General features: G+C 33.5%; 1 protein-coding gene across 1 annotated transcript in view; it reads left to right on the forward strand.

Annotated features, from left to right (window-relative positions):
* Positions 1-8,596, forward strand: part of Smp_126080 (putative beta-arrestin 1) — a gene marked incomplete at its 3' end in the record, with an annotated part of 31,561 nt that extends 22,965 nt beyond the window's left edge. Inside the window, exons 11-13 of the mRNA XM_018794005.1 lie at positions 2,142-2,231; positions 4,554-4,901; positions 8,398-8,596. Of these exons, the coding sequence (XP_018648461.1) occupies positions 2,142-2,231; positions 4,554-4,901; positions 8,398-8,596 (637 nt within the window). The remainder of the gene's footprint in view (positions 1-2,141; positions 2,232-4,553; positions 4,902-8,397) is intronic.
* Positions 8,597-18,663: the final 10,067 nt, after the last annotated feature.

An 18,663-nucleotide genomic window follows, 5' to 3' on the forward strand; every position in this document is an offset into this window, starting at 1 on the left:
TGTCTCAATTATATGTTTGGCAATAGAGGATGATGGATGTTTTTGCTAACAATATAATCGAAACACGCCATGAGATTGATCTCAACACGGTTTTTGTGGTGTTGTACAAAAATGTAAAAGGGCGTATACTAAGGTTTATTGAAGCCTTAGCCGTACGAAAATTCAAACCCCCTTTGTGTATTCAAAAACAGTTTGTTCTCACCTTAAACTTACTCTGGTAAAACTAGCTTATTATCCAGAATGATTAGGTTTCAAATTGTTTTCATACTAATATCAGAAGGGGGTTTGTGGATATTATAGTAATTTTAATGGTTGAGATCATGAATCAATTGAAGCTACTGAGGAGTCCCACAATAGAACGAAACGACCGTCCAATGCTTCCAGGTTTTCCATGGTGGTCTAGCTTCAATTGTTTTCACATTATTTTATTATTATTATCCTTGTCTCCTCTTACCCCCCCCCCTCAATTCTTAGTCTAGTTGACTTTTTATTTTTATATATAAATGTTCTTAACAAGTATATGTGTGATCAGATTGTTCGAAATGTATTGCACTAATATATCACATAGTTCTGATAATCTTCGTCTTCTGATTACATCATCGAAATTTATCAAAGAGACTAATGTAAATTACGTCAATGGTTATTCAACCTGATGAAACGAATTATTCTTTGAGGTTTCATTGATTTTATTTTGTAATTAATATAGTACTTGTTATATCTTGTGAGCCTGCGTGCCCTATTCATATATGACGTGACGATGCCGCCAATTAGAGAGCAGTGATTTATCGATCGGACCAATGACACGAAACCCGTACGAGCAGTCTAGAGTCCTTGTCGGTCCTACTTTCTGCCTAGCCCATCCAGTTAATTCTAGAACACCGATAACAGCTTCTGCAATATGAATCATTTATTTCAAACATACTGGGTTTATATACTGATCAAACAGACCACATCGTACCCTAAAATAGAAAATAACATTTGTACAAGATTTAGCTAAATGTGTCTGTGAATAAGGGAGATAGTAATTAGTAGACTGGGGATAACTCAAGAACGGCAAATCGTATAATAATAGTCTATGGGTCGAAATAAGCTTACAATAAGAGATACATGGATATGGATAGTTTAGTTATTTAACAATTATACGATAAAAAATATACACGTAATATTCGTCCATAAACGGATCCCAAAGTTACCATTCACTATTCTTATCAGGACAACAGTTCTGATTTTCAGTTATTAATTATAGTTGAAATTCCACCTCTTGACTAAACTATATGTTCATCCCAATTCATAGACATGATGTTTTCCCTTTCTTTTACTTACTTTTACTTAATTTTTGTAAATAAATATGAAAGAAATCTGAAGTCACCATTGTACCAGTGATTTTGTACTGTTGATATTTGGATTCACTAATTTCCTTATTACTCTAGCTTATTCCATTTTGTCTTCACGATAGTAATGAATAATCTCAAATGACTATAGGTTAAGATACACTAACGTATCTCAACAGAATCACAAAATATGGATTGCCAGATTCTTAATTATTTTCAGAAAGCTTTTAGTAGTAACATAAGTTCATAAACCGAAGTCGTCAATTGAAAAATTTCAAAATTACAAACTACATTAAACAAATTTTTTTATCTGATAACCCGTGGAAAAGTGGTATGATTTCAAGTATTATGATTGCATATCTGTGCTCGGGATGCAATTCATGTTTCCTAACCTCAGTAATAAATGTTTCCATCAAACTCAATTTTTTCTAACGCTTTAATTTGGGCGTCTATGTATGAGTAATGAAATCATACAGCATGTTATTTCATTTTAATAAAAACATGAAATAATAAATTCCAAACTGGCATTTAATTTTTAAACATGGTCAATTTGTCTGTGGTAGCTTGATATTTGTTTAAAGTACTCGGATAGCAAGGACATCTTATCAATTCATTCCAGTTAATTGTAAAATCTACCCAGCATTTTAAAAGTTATCTCGTTGTTAGTTACTTCAATTTTTTTACTACACTAATGTTTGTTATTTCTTTGGTAAAGTTTTACAAATGAAACTGTATTGTAACAATTTACTTTAACCCTTTATACATGTCGCTCACAAAGTCTCATTTTTGTCTACTACTTTTTCTTATCAGTGCTCCTCCTTGTTCAACTAATCGAGAATTAGTTGGGATTATTGTACAGTACAAAGTGAAAATACGATTAGTCCTTGGATTTGGCATTAGGTGAGTGTATTCCCACGTAATAATGTATTTATTTTTGTTCTGCAAAATTATAACGTTTGCGTTGTGTGAATTAGCCTAGTTCAAATTAATTCACTATGTCAACTATTTAGGTAGTTTAAACACCTAATCAATCAGTTTTATTATCCAATTTAATTACAATCTATTCTTTTTCGAACTGGAATGTTGTTAGTGCTATAAGCCATAAGGCATCAATGTTACCCTTTGCTCCTTACTTGATATAGTCACGTTAATTTGGTGGTAGCATAATCAGCACAGTAGTATCTATACACTCACTGAACTTTCTTCTAAAAAAGTCACTAAGTCGGAATACAGAAGGTTGTAGTTTTCATATTATGTTTAATCAATTTCGTGAGTGATTGCTGATTTCTGATTTTATTAACTTCATATGTTACAAAATGTTCTATAATTGCCCTTCAAAGAAAGTTTTCAGACCTTTAAGCCATTATTTTCATTTTTCCAATATACTTTACTAATTATGGTTACAAAACACTTTACGATTGATTCAAGACTGTTCAACTACATCTTTTCCTAGTTTACATTTTTAAAATTCAGTTGTAAAATCTCATACTTCTCACCAGAATGTACTTTTAAATTAACTTTTATCTTGATAGTTCAAGTTATTACTGTTTATTTTCTTACTATATATATCCATGGTGTTTGGATTTGTGAAAGTACATTTAAGTGTACATTTCATGAATCACTTTCATTTTTTAAAAAAAAGATTTACTTAATACTTTACTTACAGTTCATTAACAACTGCTTGAAAAATTATAAATGTGAGGATGGTCCACAGGCGTTAAGTCGGCTTCCAGAGAACTCTAACAGAGCCTCCAGAGGCTCATAAAGAGCCCCAACCAATCAGCGATTAATTAGAAGTTGTGTGAAGTTATGTTACTAAAATAACGAGATCCTGATTGGCTGATTAACACACTGCTACTATGTAACCTCAAGGTCTCTTAATTACTATAAAATCCCTGTATTTTCTTTACATGAATGAACTTTGCAGTAAAGTGTTTTCTCTCATACTTGAGTCTTCTCCCTGGTGTTCAAGTCGCTGAGTAGTTCTAGCCTGGGGTTATCAGAATAGCTTAGGATCTGAATATAGCGTTCAACTTACAGACGTATCAATAAACTAATATTTTTCTTAACTTATTTCTCAACTAATATTCCATTAGTTTAATGATGACTAAATTGATTAATTCAATCATTTTAAACCCCTAGAATATGTGATCTGAATAGTACTACTTATTGAGCTGTTGATTTTCTCAATATTGCCTGTTTCGTCAACTTCATGTCGCTGTATTGCTTACAATCGAGTTAATTTATCTGTTTTGATAATCACAATCAGGAAATAATTATTACTTTGGCATTAGTAATGGATTTTATTAACTCTAGAATAATTACTGAAAGAAATATTGCCTGGAGCTTTGCTAGGGCTACTCTCAATCTCGAGTCCGGATAAACGAGGGGTTTTAGTTCTAGCGTTAGCAACCCCATTCTGCAGAAAGAAACGTTGCTAACGTAAAACATAAATCAGAATTTGTGTCAGGTTAACTTTCCCTTTTTCAGTGTCCAATAAAAATACATTATCTAACATTTTCAACCTTTTTTCCTTTTTTATTTCGTGAGTAACTGGTGCACGTAAGATGATAGTTTTCACTGAGAATTTCACTCCAATCATCTAAATCTATGTAGTTATGTCTTCTGTGAACACAGTACATCGTAACAGATTTCAACCTGTCGAATGTAGAAAACAAGTTAAGTAAAAGTTAGAGCTTCAAATGAAATCCTCAGTGTCTTACATACAGCACCCATGCACTAAATGAACAGAAAAAAAATGTCTGAAGTTACTTGATACTGCACACAATAAACATTGAAAAACGAGTACGTTACTAATTCACGTGCTCGTATTCAGTCAGTCAGCTACAACGTAGGACCAGGCATATATATGCATCAGTCCAGGTTGCCATACCTCGTTAGCACAACAAGATGAACACCGGATTCATAGAATTAATTAATTTAGTGGTGGTAGTATATAAAGAAAGGTTGTATATAAGGATATAGTATAGGAAGGAAAAAAGTTATGAAGCAATTTTAATCTCAAGGTTTGAGGGAAGATAAAGAGTGTATACACCTACGCCATTGTGATTAATTCTGAGCCATGTCACCTAGAGTCTCCAACCATCGTATTGAGTCTCCTGAATTCTAATAAGTTTGCTCTAAGTTTACTATAAGATTTCTATATTTAGGTTTCGGTCACTTAGTTTAAACTAATATCATATCTGTTTTGTGTTTTTCCAGCGATGTTTGTTTGGAGCTGCCATTTATTTTAACACATCCGAACCCAGATTCTTCTAACATGAATGGCGATCGACAAGATGATGAACTTATTTCATCGATCACAAGTGAACCATCATTAACTGAAAAAACATCAAATAAAGGAAATTCAACAAATTTAGGGAATGTTAAAATTAATTCAGGCACATCGGAAATAAGACAATCAAATGCCGTTATGAACATAACTCCACTAAGTTTACAAAATACTACTGTTCCACAAATTCAACCAATTTCCCTGGTTTCTCAACAAAATAATTCCAACGATCCTAAACATTGTGATGCGAATCGTCGTATAAAGGAAGCTTTTACTAAGTAATTATTTTCGTTTTTAGCATTCTAACACATGAATTGACAATAGTCATATTTGATATTTCAGGGTTTTTTATGTGTGCATTACTAAGTTAATTAGGATCCCATTACTCTATTCACTCATTATTGTTATGATTAGAATAAAAAAGTAATAATTTTAGTTCATTTCCATTCTTGGAGCTCACTAGTCCAATTGATGAAGCCTTCATTCACCTAAACTACAGATCTCCATGATCTAAGAAAGTAGTCGTTAATTTCATATCTCTTAGGACTATTACTTACTTACTTTACTTATTTACTTTCTTGCAGCGCTCCTTCCTGGTTTCTTCCTCCACTGGAATCGGATTCGTACTCTCCCATAGTAGGTTGTTGCTGATAGTGTCTGGTCAACGGATCCAAAGTATTTTGCGTGAACAACTGTTGATAAACACTTATATCTTCTGGATGACGGCTTTCGTAGTTCTCCACATCTCCGCCCCATACAGTAGAACTGTCTTGACATTTGTATTGAAAATTCTGACTTTGGTATTGGGTTACAATTGTTTTGAGTTCCAGATGTTCTTCAATTGTAGATATGTTGCTGTTGCTTTGCCGATTCATGCCTTCACATCTACATCAGATCCACCGTGTTCATCAATGATAATGCCCAGATATGTAAAGGTTTTGACATTCTCCAAAGCTTTTCCGTCAAGTGTGATACGATTGGTGTATGTTGTATTGTATTGAAGAATCATAATTTTCCCTTTGTGTATGTTGAGACCTACTGCTACTGAGGCTGCTGCTACACTGGTCATCACCTGCATTTGTTGTTGCGTGTGTGATCAAAGAGTCAGATCATCTATGAAGTGTAGATCATGCAGCTGCATCCTAGCTGTCGATTGCATCCCATGCTTCCCCCAGATGTTGACGTCAGTATTAAACTTTTGTGATGTTGTCCGCCCCGTTGTCCAGTGCTTCTTGAGTTGCAATTTCATCTTGATGACCAGCAAGTGATGGTCTGAGGCTATATCTGCTCCTCTTATGGTTCTCACGTCTTAAATCATGCTCCTGAATATTTTATTGATGCAGATATGGTCGATTTGATTGGTGCTGTCTATGACCAGTTTGTTGAAGGCATATAAGTTTACAAATCTCTCAACATTTCCGTTCCTTTCTCCCAGTCAGTCCATGTCGTTCCATGATGTCTTCATTTGCAGTGTTGTCCATTCCAATCTTGGTATTTAGCTATCCCATCAGAATGGTCAAGTCCTTTGTTGGTCATTTCTCGACGATCGACTGCAGCCTATCGTAGAATTCATTTCTAACGTCTTCATTGTATTCGTTGACAGGCGCAAAGCATTGGATGACGTTCATTGTAATGCCCTCTTTCTTTGTTTCGAAGGTGGCTTTGATGATCCTGGGTCAATGAGATGTCCGTCCTACAAGTGCTTTTTGTGCTTGTTTGGATAGCACCAGTGCAACTCATTGTGTATGTGGAGCATTCTCTTCTTCATGACCGGAGTATAACAGCAGCTCGCCTGAAGCTAGTCCATGTTGTCTAACCTGCGTCCAATGTGTTTCACTGATTCCAAACACCTCCAGGTTGTATTTCTTCATTTCTGCAGCAACTTGGATGACTCTCCCGATCTCCTACATTGTACGAGCATTCCGTGTACCTTAATTAATAGTTGCTCTGGTTGTTAGAAGGGTCATCAGCCTCGTAAATTCCGAGGGAACTCGGCTTTCATAATGAGGCGTTGTAACTCTTCCAAATGAAGACCTTTTAACCCTCAGGACAGAGTTTAAATGGTTTGAATTATTTTTTCTGGTTAGTGTTTTACTAGCGAGTTAGTTTCCTAAGGGATGGAGTGGCTAACCTCATGCCCAAACCTCCTTCTTTATCCGGTCTTGAGACCGGCAGCAGCTCCCGGGGGGCCTACAGGTGGATTTTCTTAGGGCTATAACAACGTATTTATCATACCTTATTTAACTTTCGACCTTAATCTTGCTTTGAAGTTGTAGTGAAAAGTATCCTAATACTAACTGTTAATAATGTCTACTTTGAGTCTAGTTTACGTAATCATCTGTTGAGTAAAGAGATCTAGGTTATTTCAATTAGCTTAAGGTGGTGAATTGTTTTACAAGTTGACTTGATGAATATTAAAAATTTTCATTTATTTGATAATAATATTGTTCAGTTGGTACGTGTTTTGTTTCATTGTTTTTATCCATTGTGGTTGTAATGCAGTAAAAGAAATAAAACTTTATCCGTCAAAAAGTTACATAAATTAACATTGTAATACACCATCTGCTCCATTAGTTGATTAGTGTCAGACAGATTCCATATTGGATAGCGTTAATTTATTTCACATATGCTTCTGGCATTTTAACTTTTTTTGTACCCAGTTCGTGTTTACAAGTTATGCATCAACAGGTTACTGGACATTAGAATAAGTGGTTTGTGGGGATTTATACATTTTAAGAAGTTTATACTACAGATTGTTTAAAAACTAGTTGGAACCAGATATAGCTGTATCGTTTGAGTTTGGAACTTGTTCCGTGTACCCAATCAAACCAATAACCTTTAGATATTTTAGCGCTTTCTTTAGGTTACTAAAATCGAATGTGATTATCTACAAAGTCATTTTTAGTTAATTATTAATATCTCAAGATTATTATCAATTCCATTTGTAGATAATTTTCATTGACTATGTGATTACTTCCAGTTTTCTAGTTTCTGATCATTCCCTCTTATTATGTATTGTTTACAGTACAGTGGATTAGTGTTTAAAGTACTCAAACTCCATCAATATTTAGTCAAAGTTATGAACTCTTTGACATCTGTTTTGTTTTAAGCAGGTGATCAGCGCAATTAATCTTCAAATGAACAGTGTTACGCAAGGCCGAATACATAAAATTCTACTTGTTAAAGAAGTTTATTTTATTTAAACACATAAACATTAGTACAAGAAGGCAGTAAATATATATGCACCGCACTTCATCACTCGATTTGTATAAGAGATGGAATACTACTCACACACCCAAACCGAAGCAAGTGATTTTCTTTGACCTAGAGCTCTAATCTGTAAGACAGCGGAACAACGTTAGGACGCGCAATCTCGTGGTAGCCGGTGACCAACAATAGGTTTATAAGCCATTTGTTCCCTCGTGTAGAAGATCGGTTTGTAAATAGGGTTTTCCGACTCCCGTAGGTGGATCCTCCATGTCAACCAACCCAGTTAAGGGGCTGGAAATTCGCTTTTCGTCCTCCCAATTTCCTATGCAACACCCCCACCCTCGAAAGCAATGGGTAGGACTTCCCTGACAGTGGTTGTAAACGCGTGGACATGTGAGAGCATTTTGAGAGGGACAGCTGACTCTATCCACCCATCGACCGTACCAAGGATTTCGGGGACCTAAGGGGATACATTACATCATATTATTATAGCAATAAAAATTTATTTTAATAATCCAGCTTACATTTATTAGTCTAGTGTTCATTTGTCACTTTTTTCTATAGTGATTCAACTCAGTCACCACAATTTGTAAACAAAGCTGTTTGTTCATATTCACCACCTGTATGGGATCGTAATTTTCATTTGCTTTTCTCCGGTTTGCGACCATCAGCTCGACGACCATCTACTGTTGGTACACAGTCTACCTTAAGTGAAGATGACTTATTATTTGAAGATTTTGCTCGCTTTCGTCTACAATCTTAATGTATTCAATTTGTATATTATGATATTCTTTAATAAAGATACTTTAATTTCTATCTTGTATTACATTCACCTACCTATCTCACTGATGGTCTAATTTATTTCGCAATCTTTTCTCTTCATTTCTACCTCCTATTGTTTACTTTTTCTTGGTTTTTATTATTTAATATTCTATTTGTAAATTTTTATTTCGTTTTAAATTGACATATTTGTTTTACTAAGTGCATATTACTTATTTGGATATCTCATCTTTGTTCCTTTCTATCCGTTCTTTTGTTTCATAGTTCACGACTGGAATAACACATACAATGTGAATTAGATTGTAAATTGGCTATTAAGTAGTTAGATTATACTGATTTTGTTTGTCTCCATTAAATCCTTTTTCGTTTTTCGTATATAAAACGATTAAACAAAATGATAACATTAATATTAATACCCCATGCACCAAAAGATTATCATCCTTCATAATAATTTTTCTTCTTATATTATTCAATATTACTAGTACTAATATTGTTATCATTATTTTTACGCTTATGTAACTTAGAGCTATTTTTTACTTATCTACCGTAAAAGTTCCAGTTACCTCATAATTAATTTTTAGCATGTAGGTTTTTATTTTTTCTTTTCAAGAAAAAAAACGATATTTACATGTATATATATTTGTGCAGCTTTTTATGTAGTCTATTATCCGTGTAGTAATACATGTATCGATGTATATCTAGTATACGCACATAAAGCAGCTTCACTTCCTTGATTACAAAGTAATAAAGCTATTAAAAGTCTGCCTTTTTCTACTGATAGGCAATAATGAGAGTTTTTTGTAAAGTGATATCATTGTAATTCAATATCAACTTTAAATACCTATTCTGATGTTTAGTTTCGTTTGTGTACGAAATGTTTTATTATCTTTGCAGGAGGTTGCATTGTTTCATTCTCATATGAAAACAATCATCGGCATTTTCGTTAATACTTATGTAACATGAAATGAAGTTGTCTGTGAATGGTCTACAAGATATTAGTCAGTAATTTCAATCCTAATGATAACAAAAATGTCAGCAATGCTTTACAATAAATGGTTATTAATTTCGTCTCCTATTTCTTTTGTCATACTTTCATATACTCACATTTTATGATTTTTATATTTTACTTCCATCGTTTAGGTGTTTATTGGACTTAATTTTATTGAATTGTCTCCATATATGCTTGTAGAATAACTATGTTCAAAGTAAACTATTGTAATCCTGTGTATATCTTACGTATATCTCGGTTGATCAAAAAAACATCTAGTTTTTTTTTAACGTCTGTTTTCTAATTCTTTAGAATTGTCTTTGTTTTACACTATTGGCTTCTGATTATATATGTTATTATATATATATTGAATTTACTCTCTATTTCGTGTTAAGTTATTGAATGTAATTAATTTAGAATAATGTAAATGTAAATGATCAATTGATCATCATCAATGCATTTAAGTCTTGGAGCTTTTTTTTTCTTCTAATTACTCTCATTCAAGTTTCTATTTGTGGAATTGTGTTGTTCACTTTTACACGGTAATAACATTTGCATATGCTGGATATAAACAGATATATAAGTGAGAAAAAATGTTTGAACAACACGAAGGTGTTGTTTAAATCAACGTCTTTATTATGATTGTTTGTTTATGTTGCATTTTCTTTTAATTTTTATTCATATCTTATCTTGTTATATCATTTTCTGTTATTTTATTCATCTCCCCCCTTTTTTTGTACTGCAACATTAACTTTCGATGAAATAGACGCACAATTTTTGTCCAAATTTATTTTTAAGGAATATATAAGTTAGAAGTAAATTATTATGATTTACTAATAAATTTTTTTTGTTTAAAGTTGTTTTCGTAATTGAAAGCGTAAGTCAATCGAAGCTAGACCACCAGGGAGGACCTGGAAGCACTGGACAGCCGTTTTGTCCTATTGTAGGACTCTTCAGAAGTACGCATCCACGGCCTCGCCTCGCGAGATTCGAACCCAGGACCTTCCAGTCTCGCGCCAGAGCACTTAGCCGATAGACCACTGAGCCGGCATCCGATGGTGTTTATGTCTAACTCCAACCGATCCACGAAATTGAGCAACCGTTCACCAGTTGTCGTTAGTGAGTTTGAACTCCACTGGTCACTGCTTCTCACTAGAACTCTTGGATTTACTTCTCGAAGTCAGTAATTTAATAAAACTGATTAGAATAATGTTAACTATTGAAAGTTATTAGAAATAAATGGGTTATATGTACAATTTTGTATCAAAAGACTTAAATATATGACTTGATTTACTTAATTTTATTGATGTATACAAACCTAATATAGATTAGTTATTTACCAGCGACCATTCTTGGATGAAGCGTTTATGTCTTATATAATAGTTTTATATTAGAAGTGGGTAGTAAACAATGTCACTCTTGGTTTTGTTTATTAATTGTCTTCTGTCGATCAAGGTTGTATTGTGATTAATCAAGATGGTGGCTAAATGATGGAAAGCGAATTTTTCTATCCTAGATGATGTGAGGTAGTTGCTAGGATTATTTTAACTTGGATCTTCATGAAATTCGAAGTCGACCTGAATCGTCTTTCTTTTTGGAGTTAAAAAGCTATACAAAACCAAATCATTTGTACAATGTTGACAGCTAAATGGTGATTGAAAGTAGGACTAGTTTGAGCTTGTCATACTATTTGACAGTAATAAAGAAAGAAGTAGATCTTTGTTATAAATGGTAAAAGCACTAAGTGTTTTTGCAATATTCATGATATTCACCATGTTACAAACTTGACATATTGTATCATACCACAACATCATGTCTTTCACTGACCATCTCTTCGCTTTATCCTATCAGTCCCAGCACTGGCAAATAATGCACGATGTCTAATTTAATGGGACGACACCTGTAGTACATGCCGAAGCCTGTGTTTCAAGATGGTGAATTAAATTGTTGTCGCTGTGCCCGAACACCCATCGCGTTTCTGAAAAGTATACAACCCTTCATTGTACAAATTACGAAAAAACCTAATCAGAATTATCGTGGTTACTTGCCATACGCAGCGAGAAGAGTGTATCTTATTTAGATATCCATTGTCTGGACTGCTAACTACTAACTGGCGATCACTCAATATTTATCATTAAGATCGACCAAGAAGTAAGAAATGGAAACTTGTTGAAATACTTCGTGTTGAGAATTCTGCATTGTACCAAAAATATAATACTGAATAAAGCTAATAATAATAATAACTTTTTTCTAGCCCTCTAGTGCTAAGAGAATCCTATTGACAAGTTTGCTATTCGGCTACTAGCTTAAATGACTCGATAGTGCTTGCACTGTGTCAAGATGTTAGGTGTTTGTTAGTGTTCAACATGAAACCCTGAACCTAGATTTATTGCCGTTCGATATTTACCTGTTATTTTCGGTGAATTAACGCATCTTGTATGATTCAACTTAATGTTATTAAACAGTAAATACATATTTACTGAATAAAAATTTACACTATAAATGTATATGAAACGTGTCTTACAATCTCACTATTATCTAATTTTTCTCTGGAATTTTTGTCGAAGTTCATCACATAATATACCCTATCGAAATGTGTTTATGTCTTGTCTTAAAGTAATGTCACATTCTATCATCAATGTTAAATTGGATAGAATATTTTACTTTTTTTAGGTTGTTCATTCAATATCTTGATTACTAGCAAAAATGTTTTTTGTCTTACTGAGAATGTTGTTGACTGATTATTAGAATTCATGAAACCAAAAAAATCGAAATTATATTGACAATTACAATTATTATATATACTTGAAATCATGAGTCAATTGAAGCTAGACCACTGTAGAAAACCTGGAAGCACTGGACGGCCGTTTCGTCCCATAGCGGGACTCCTCAGCAGTGCGCATCCACGACCCCGCCTCGCGAAATTCGAACCCATTAAAATTATTGTTGTTGTTATTATGAAACAAATTATTCGAATGAAATATTTATTTTAATTATAGAAGGGGTTTTGTGGAGATTTAGTATTTATCATAGTTGAAAGCGTGAGTCAATTGAGGCTAGACCACCATGGAAACACTGGACGGCCGTTTCGTCCTATTATGGGACTCCTCAGCAGTGCGCATTCACGAACCCGCTCTCGCGAGCGAGATCCGAACCCAGGACCTACCAGTCTCGAGCCGAAGCCCTTAACCGATAGACCACTGAGCTGGCATCCAACGGTGTTAATGTTTAACTTCAACTGATCCACGAAGTTGAGCAACCATTCACCAATTGTCTTCAGTGAGTTCCTATCTCACAACAGACGTGGTTTTGAACTCCACTGGTCGTCCAGTGTTTCCAGGTTTTCCATGGTGGTCTAGCTTCAATTGACTCACGCTTTCAACTATGATAGATATTTATTTATTTATTAAATTATTCGCGTTTACGGTGTTATATGTTGAATAATTCTTGATAATGCTATAATAATCATAGATATTCACCTTTATCATTAACATTTTATATCATTTCATTCTTTGTGTTTTGATAAGAAAATCGATACTTCTATCGATTAGTATTGACATTACACAATTTTTTTTAAAGATTAGGTTCAATGCATGAAATATATTTCAGGTAAAAACTTTGGCATCACTAGGTATAATAATGTGAGTTTATAACAATTTACAATCATAATAAATAAATAAACATTTTCTTGAGGCTATTTTTTGAAGGATTATCTTGTATTTCATTTTTTTAAATGTGAGGATTAGTAGAATTTATTGAGATGGTCATCTGATATTTTTGTACAATTTCCGAAAACTGACATCGGCCTGCAAGTTATGGGAAACTGGAGATTGTTGAACAATTGTTCTAGTACGAGGCCATGAATTTAACAGTATCGAGAGTGTCACGGTTACCAACACACCAATTGTTTTTACTACTTCGCGAATGGACTACAGATGTATGTATGTATCATTGGATTCTGAGTGCTGTGAAGGAATCTCACTGTTCGCAAGATCTTCATGTCATGGGTTCATAGATGTTCTCTGTTAAAGTATTTTAAACTAGAAGAAAACAGGTATCTTTGTTTCTAAATCACTTTTCGGTTTATATCAGTTTGTGGCGAAAATGGTCCTCATTGGATATAAATGATTCGATATATCTGAATTACTGAAATAATGGATATATTATATCTCGGTTTTGGAACAGTTCCAAAATATATTATTTGTATGGAATACGCTTGTGAAAATGCGTTATTACTCGTGAAAAAAACATTAATGACATCTTAGATTCATAATTGACTATCGAAATTCCGATGGGTTATCTGCTCAATATTTTGCATTTAAAATAAGAAATATAAAATATCACTACATCTGTTATGTACTGTTCCTGAAAACTTTTTAAATCAATTCCTCATAAACTAATATTACCACATTATTTCCATGGTCTATTTTTCTTGTGATGCAATGATATAACGTAGCAACTTTTTAATGTCTATGATACAGATTTTCAATTCTTACGTTTTTACAAGTCTTAGTGTACAAACCATTCAAAAGATTAGTCTAAGTATTTTCGTTTGCTGAATCGTTACGTTATATTATGTTAATATTTCAATGATTAAGATTCTAATTTATCAACACGTGAATATCATTCTTTTGAGTGAACTAATAAATTATTTGCAAACTTCCAACCATCCCCAATACTAGTCAGCATAGCGCATCATGGTAATTGGTGTTCAGGCATACGTAACACGTGGCCTAACCATCTCAGTCGATGAAGATTCATCACCTCATCAACTGGTTTACCATCATTTCCTAATACCCTGCGTCTAACCTCACTATTACTTACCCGGTGATCGCAGCAGATACGAGCAATATTTCTAAGGTATCTGTGGTCAAATACTAGTAACCTACGAGTATCTTCTACTCTTAATGGTCATGTTTCACAGCCGTAAAGTAGAACAGAGAGAACTGCTGCGCAGTATACTCGTCCCTTAATTGATAGACGGATATCTCGTCTTCGCCATAGGTGACGTAAGTTAGCAAAAGCCAAACGAGCTTTTTGAATCCGTGCTGAGATTTCGTCAGACACCAACCCATTGGGGCTGATCAGACTTCCAAGATAAGTGAAGTTGTCGACGCGTTCGACTACTTCACTCCCTATCCTTAGTTCAGGTGTTGACGCAGGCCAGTCCTGGAGTAACAATTTACATTTGGATGGGGGGAAACGCATCCCAATCATCCTTGCATTGTTACTCAATGCTGCCAAAAGACTCTGCATTTTGTCAGCATCTTCACCAAACAGGACTATGTCATCTGAGTATTCTATGTCGATAAGTGAACCTCTTGGTAGGAGTTCGATTCCTCGAAAATTCAGTCGACGAGAGCGTTATTTGCAGTAGGTTTGATTTCCATTTATTTCCAGTAGGTCTATGATGAAGTTTAATAAAAATGGAGATAGTGGACAGCCTTGCCGCACATAACTTGGGGTTGTAAAGCTAGATAACAGTTCTCCATAAGCTCTCACTCGACTGTTAGTGTTTGAGTAAACAGCCCTGGCCACTAATTTCCTATATGATTTACTAAGATAGTGCTCATGTGATTCACTGTAGGAACTAATTTGTAACGAAATGAATTCACCGGGTTAACTTATTGTTTGAGCTGGTTATTCAAACACACTCTACACTAAGTAGAGTTCTATCAAAAAAATCTTTTTAGAATTAAATAGACTACTCAATAGTGTGAAACCGTTTAACATTGTGTGAATTACATTCACATTCCTTTAGCTTGTTGTATTTTGTTTACTCGGCTTAAGTTGTTATAAACGAAATGCTTACTTCATTTGAGTCTTTTTAAAATAATATACGACTGTTGGTCTGAATAATGTTCAACTGATAAGACAATAAATAGTTTGTTTGAATTTATATGTAGTGTAATTTGTAAATTGAATGTTTATCAAATATCTCTTACAATGAAACTGTAAAATCTATATTTGCACTTCACATTAGGTGTTATCTAACGAATAGCTCGAAATGTAAAACGTCTTATTGGGTTATCTGTCTAAACGTCATCACCGCCTAATTAATCTTATTGATCGCACTGTTTTGTTTATCAAGCTTAGTTTGAATCAAAATATGATGATAACATTTAGCTATCAGACAGGTCAATTCAGTTCAAATGGTTAATTTTCTCATATGTGTGTGCTATATAAATTGGATTACAAACTGTTAGGAATTCAATAATAAATTAGAATATTTACTAAACAAGTCAGCGAATAAATAATCAAATATTTTCAAATATATAATGAAACTAAATACCTTAACAATAAAGAAAAGTTGATATTTAACTATGAGTCTGTACATTATTAATAATAATGGACATCAGACAAAAGGTGAAGAGAAAGGGATAAGTGAATACGATTATATAATATTACTTTAAAATTATTTAAGTTTCATTCAGTCATAAATAATTTTGAGATTATAAACGGAATTAAGTTAGGAACTGGCTGGATAGCTGTTTCGCTCTAGTACGGTACTCTTCAGCAGTACGCATCCACGAATCAGTAACACAAATTGAACCTAAGACCTTCAATATTGCGCGTGGACACTTAATCTCTAGACCGAACAACCTCAGTTTAATGGCATACAAGTTTAACTCCAATTACTCAAGATATTGTGCTACCATCTTCCGCTGTCGTTGGTGAATATCTTCATCACACCCGATATGGTTATTTGGTTATTCAACTCACTTACCAAGTATAAGTCTGTATGCTCAGCTTTGAACCATACTATTCGCGACTGTTATGAGCCTTATCAGTTTTTATCTACAGAGATACTAAATATAAGTTTATTTGATGTAAGTTCATCTAGACTGGTGATTACATTTATTTAGGAGTTTTCAGTGGGGACCTCAGCTATATAAATAATAAGATTAATCTATTTGAAGTTGGTAATAATCAATACGCAATGTCATTCTGATCACCTACCTATCAATGAAACGTTTTGTTTATTGTATTGGGTCATTATAGTTGTTAATATTTATATTGTTACTGTTGCCTTACGACTAATTGTATCCTGAAAAAAAAGATTGATGCCAACTTATTTGCTTTACTATATGGCTTGATCATGTAGTTCTTACTCGTATACATGCCAATATCTTTTACACAGCATAAATCATATCTCATAGGATAATGCCCAATATTCAGTTCATATTGGTTTGCTGATATTTTCAGGCTTGATTTCAACTTCAGATAATTACTAGACTAAGGACAGCAGATAAAATAATATAGTTTCGTTCATTTTCTGTCATCATTTTCAACAACATATTTAGTGAGTATTAATTGTTTTATTATTTTTTAAAAACTTCAAATGACTGTCTTGAAGCCCGACATTATTAATGATAAGACTTTTAATAGCACGCTAGGTTCGATTTCCTAAGCTCTTCTAGTAACTCTCAGGCTAAATCTACACAGCAACTTGAATATGAAAGAAAAGGCACAAAATATGGAAGAAACACTTTACTCCTAAGGTACGCTTATGTATAGAAAATCTAGGTCAGTAATAGTATTTTAGGCCATAGGCTTCCGGAAGTTTCTGGAACACTACCAAACATAGGAGCAGTATAGGTAATCATCCGATCGGAAACGCGACATGTGAATTGTTATTTTACAGATATTCATGGCAAAAGTTCTATTGAATGCTGGTTGGACAAGATGTTTTTCAGCGTTTTCAGATTGTTTTTTGGCTTTTTTTCGAGGAATTTTCTTGATCTTCCCAACAAGTAAGACCACAGAATTACTGATAAATCAACGGTTAGATTTTGGAGCTGAAAAATTAATAATATCAATAATTCATGCCTGCTGAAATCACAAAACTGTTCTATCAGATTAATAAGACTAGTTATATCAGCAAAATATTTTGCTTACGTAAACAACTGATTGCCAGTAAAAATATCATCCACTGAAATTACGACAAATAATTTTATGTATACTTTACAAGTGAAACACAATATGACCTCGTTTAGAAAATCGACTTTTGCAGATATTCACAAATAGGTTAATTTTTATGATGTGTGTGCTATATAAATTGGATTACAAACTGTTAGGAATTCAATAATAAATTAGAATATTTACTAAACAAGTCAGCGAATAAATAATCAAATATTTTCAAATATATAATGAAACTAAATACCTTAACAATAAAGAAAAGTTGATATTTAACTATGAGTCTGTACATTATTAATAATAATGGACATCAGACAAAAGGTGAAGAGAAAGGGATAAGTGAATACGATTATATAATATTACTTTAAAATTATTTAAGTTTCATTCAGTCATAAATAATTTTGAGATTATAAACGGAATTAAGTTAGGAACTGGCTGGATAGCTGTTTCGCTCTAGTACGGTACTCTTCAGCAGTACGCATCCACGAATCAGTAACACAAATTGAACCTAAGACCTTCAATATTGCGCGTGGACACTTAATCTCTAGACCGAACAACCTCAGTTTAATGGCATACAAGTTTAACTCCAATTACTCAAGATATTGTGCTACCATCTTCCGCTGTCGTTGGTGAATATCTTCATCACACCCGATATGGTTATTTGGTTATTCAACTCACTTACCAAGTATAAGTCTGTATGCTCAGCTTTGAACCATACTATTCGCGACTGTTATGAGCCTTATCAGTTTTTATCTACAGAGATACTAAATATAAGTTTATTTGATGTAAGTTCATCTAGACTGGTGATTACATTTATTTAGGAGTTTTCAGTGGGGACCTCAGCTATATAAATAATAAGATTAATCTATTTGAAGTTGGTAATAATCAATACGCAATGTCATTCTGATCACCTACCTATCAATGAAACGTTTTGTTTATTGTATTGGGTCATTATAGTTGTTAATATTTATATTGTTACTGTTGCCTTACGACTAATTGTATCTTGAAAAAAAAGATTGATGCCAACTTATTTGCTGTACTATATGGCTTGATCATGTAGTTCTTACTCGTATACATGCCAATAATTTTACACAGCATAAATCATATCTCATAGGATAATGCCCAAATATTCAGTTCATATTGGT

This window comes from Schistosoma mansoni, chromosome 1 (genome assembly GCF_000237925.1).
Source record: "Schistosoma mansoni strain Puerto Rico chromosome 1, complete genome".
Lineage (NCBI taxonomy): Eukaryota > Metazoa > Platyhelminthes > Trematoda > Strigeidida > Schistosomatidae > Schistosoma > Schistosoma mansoni.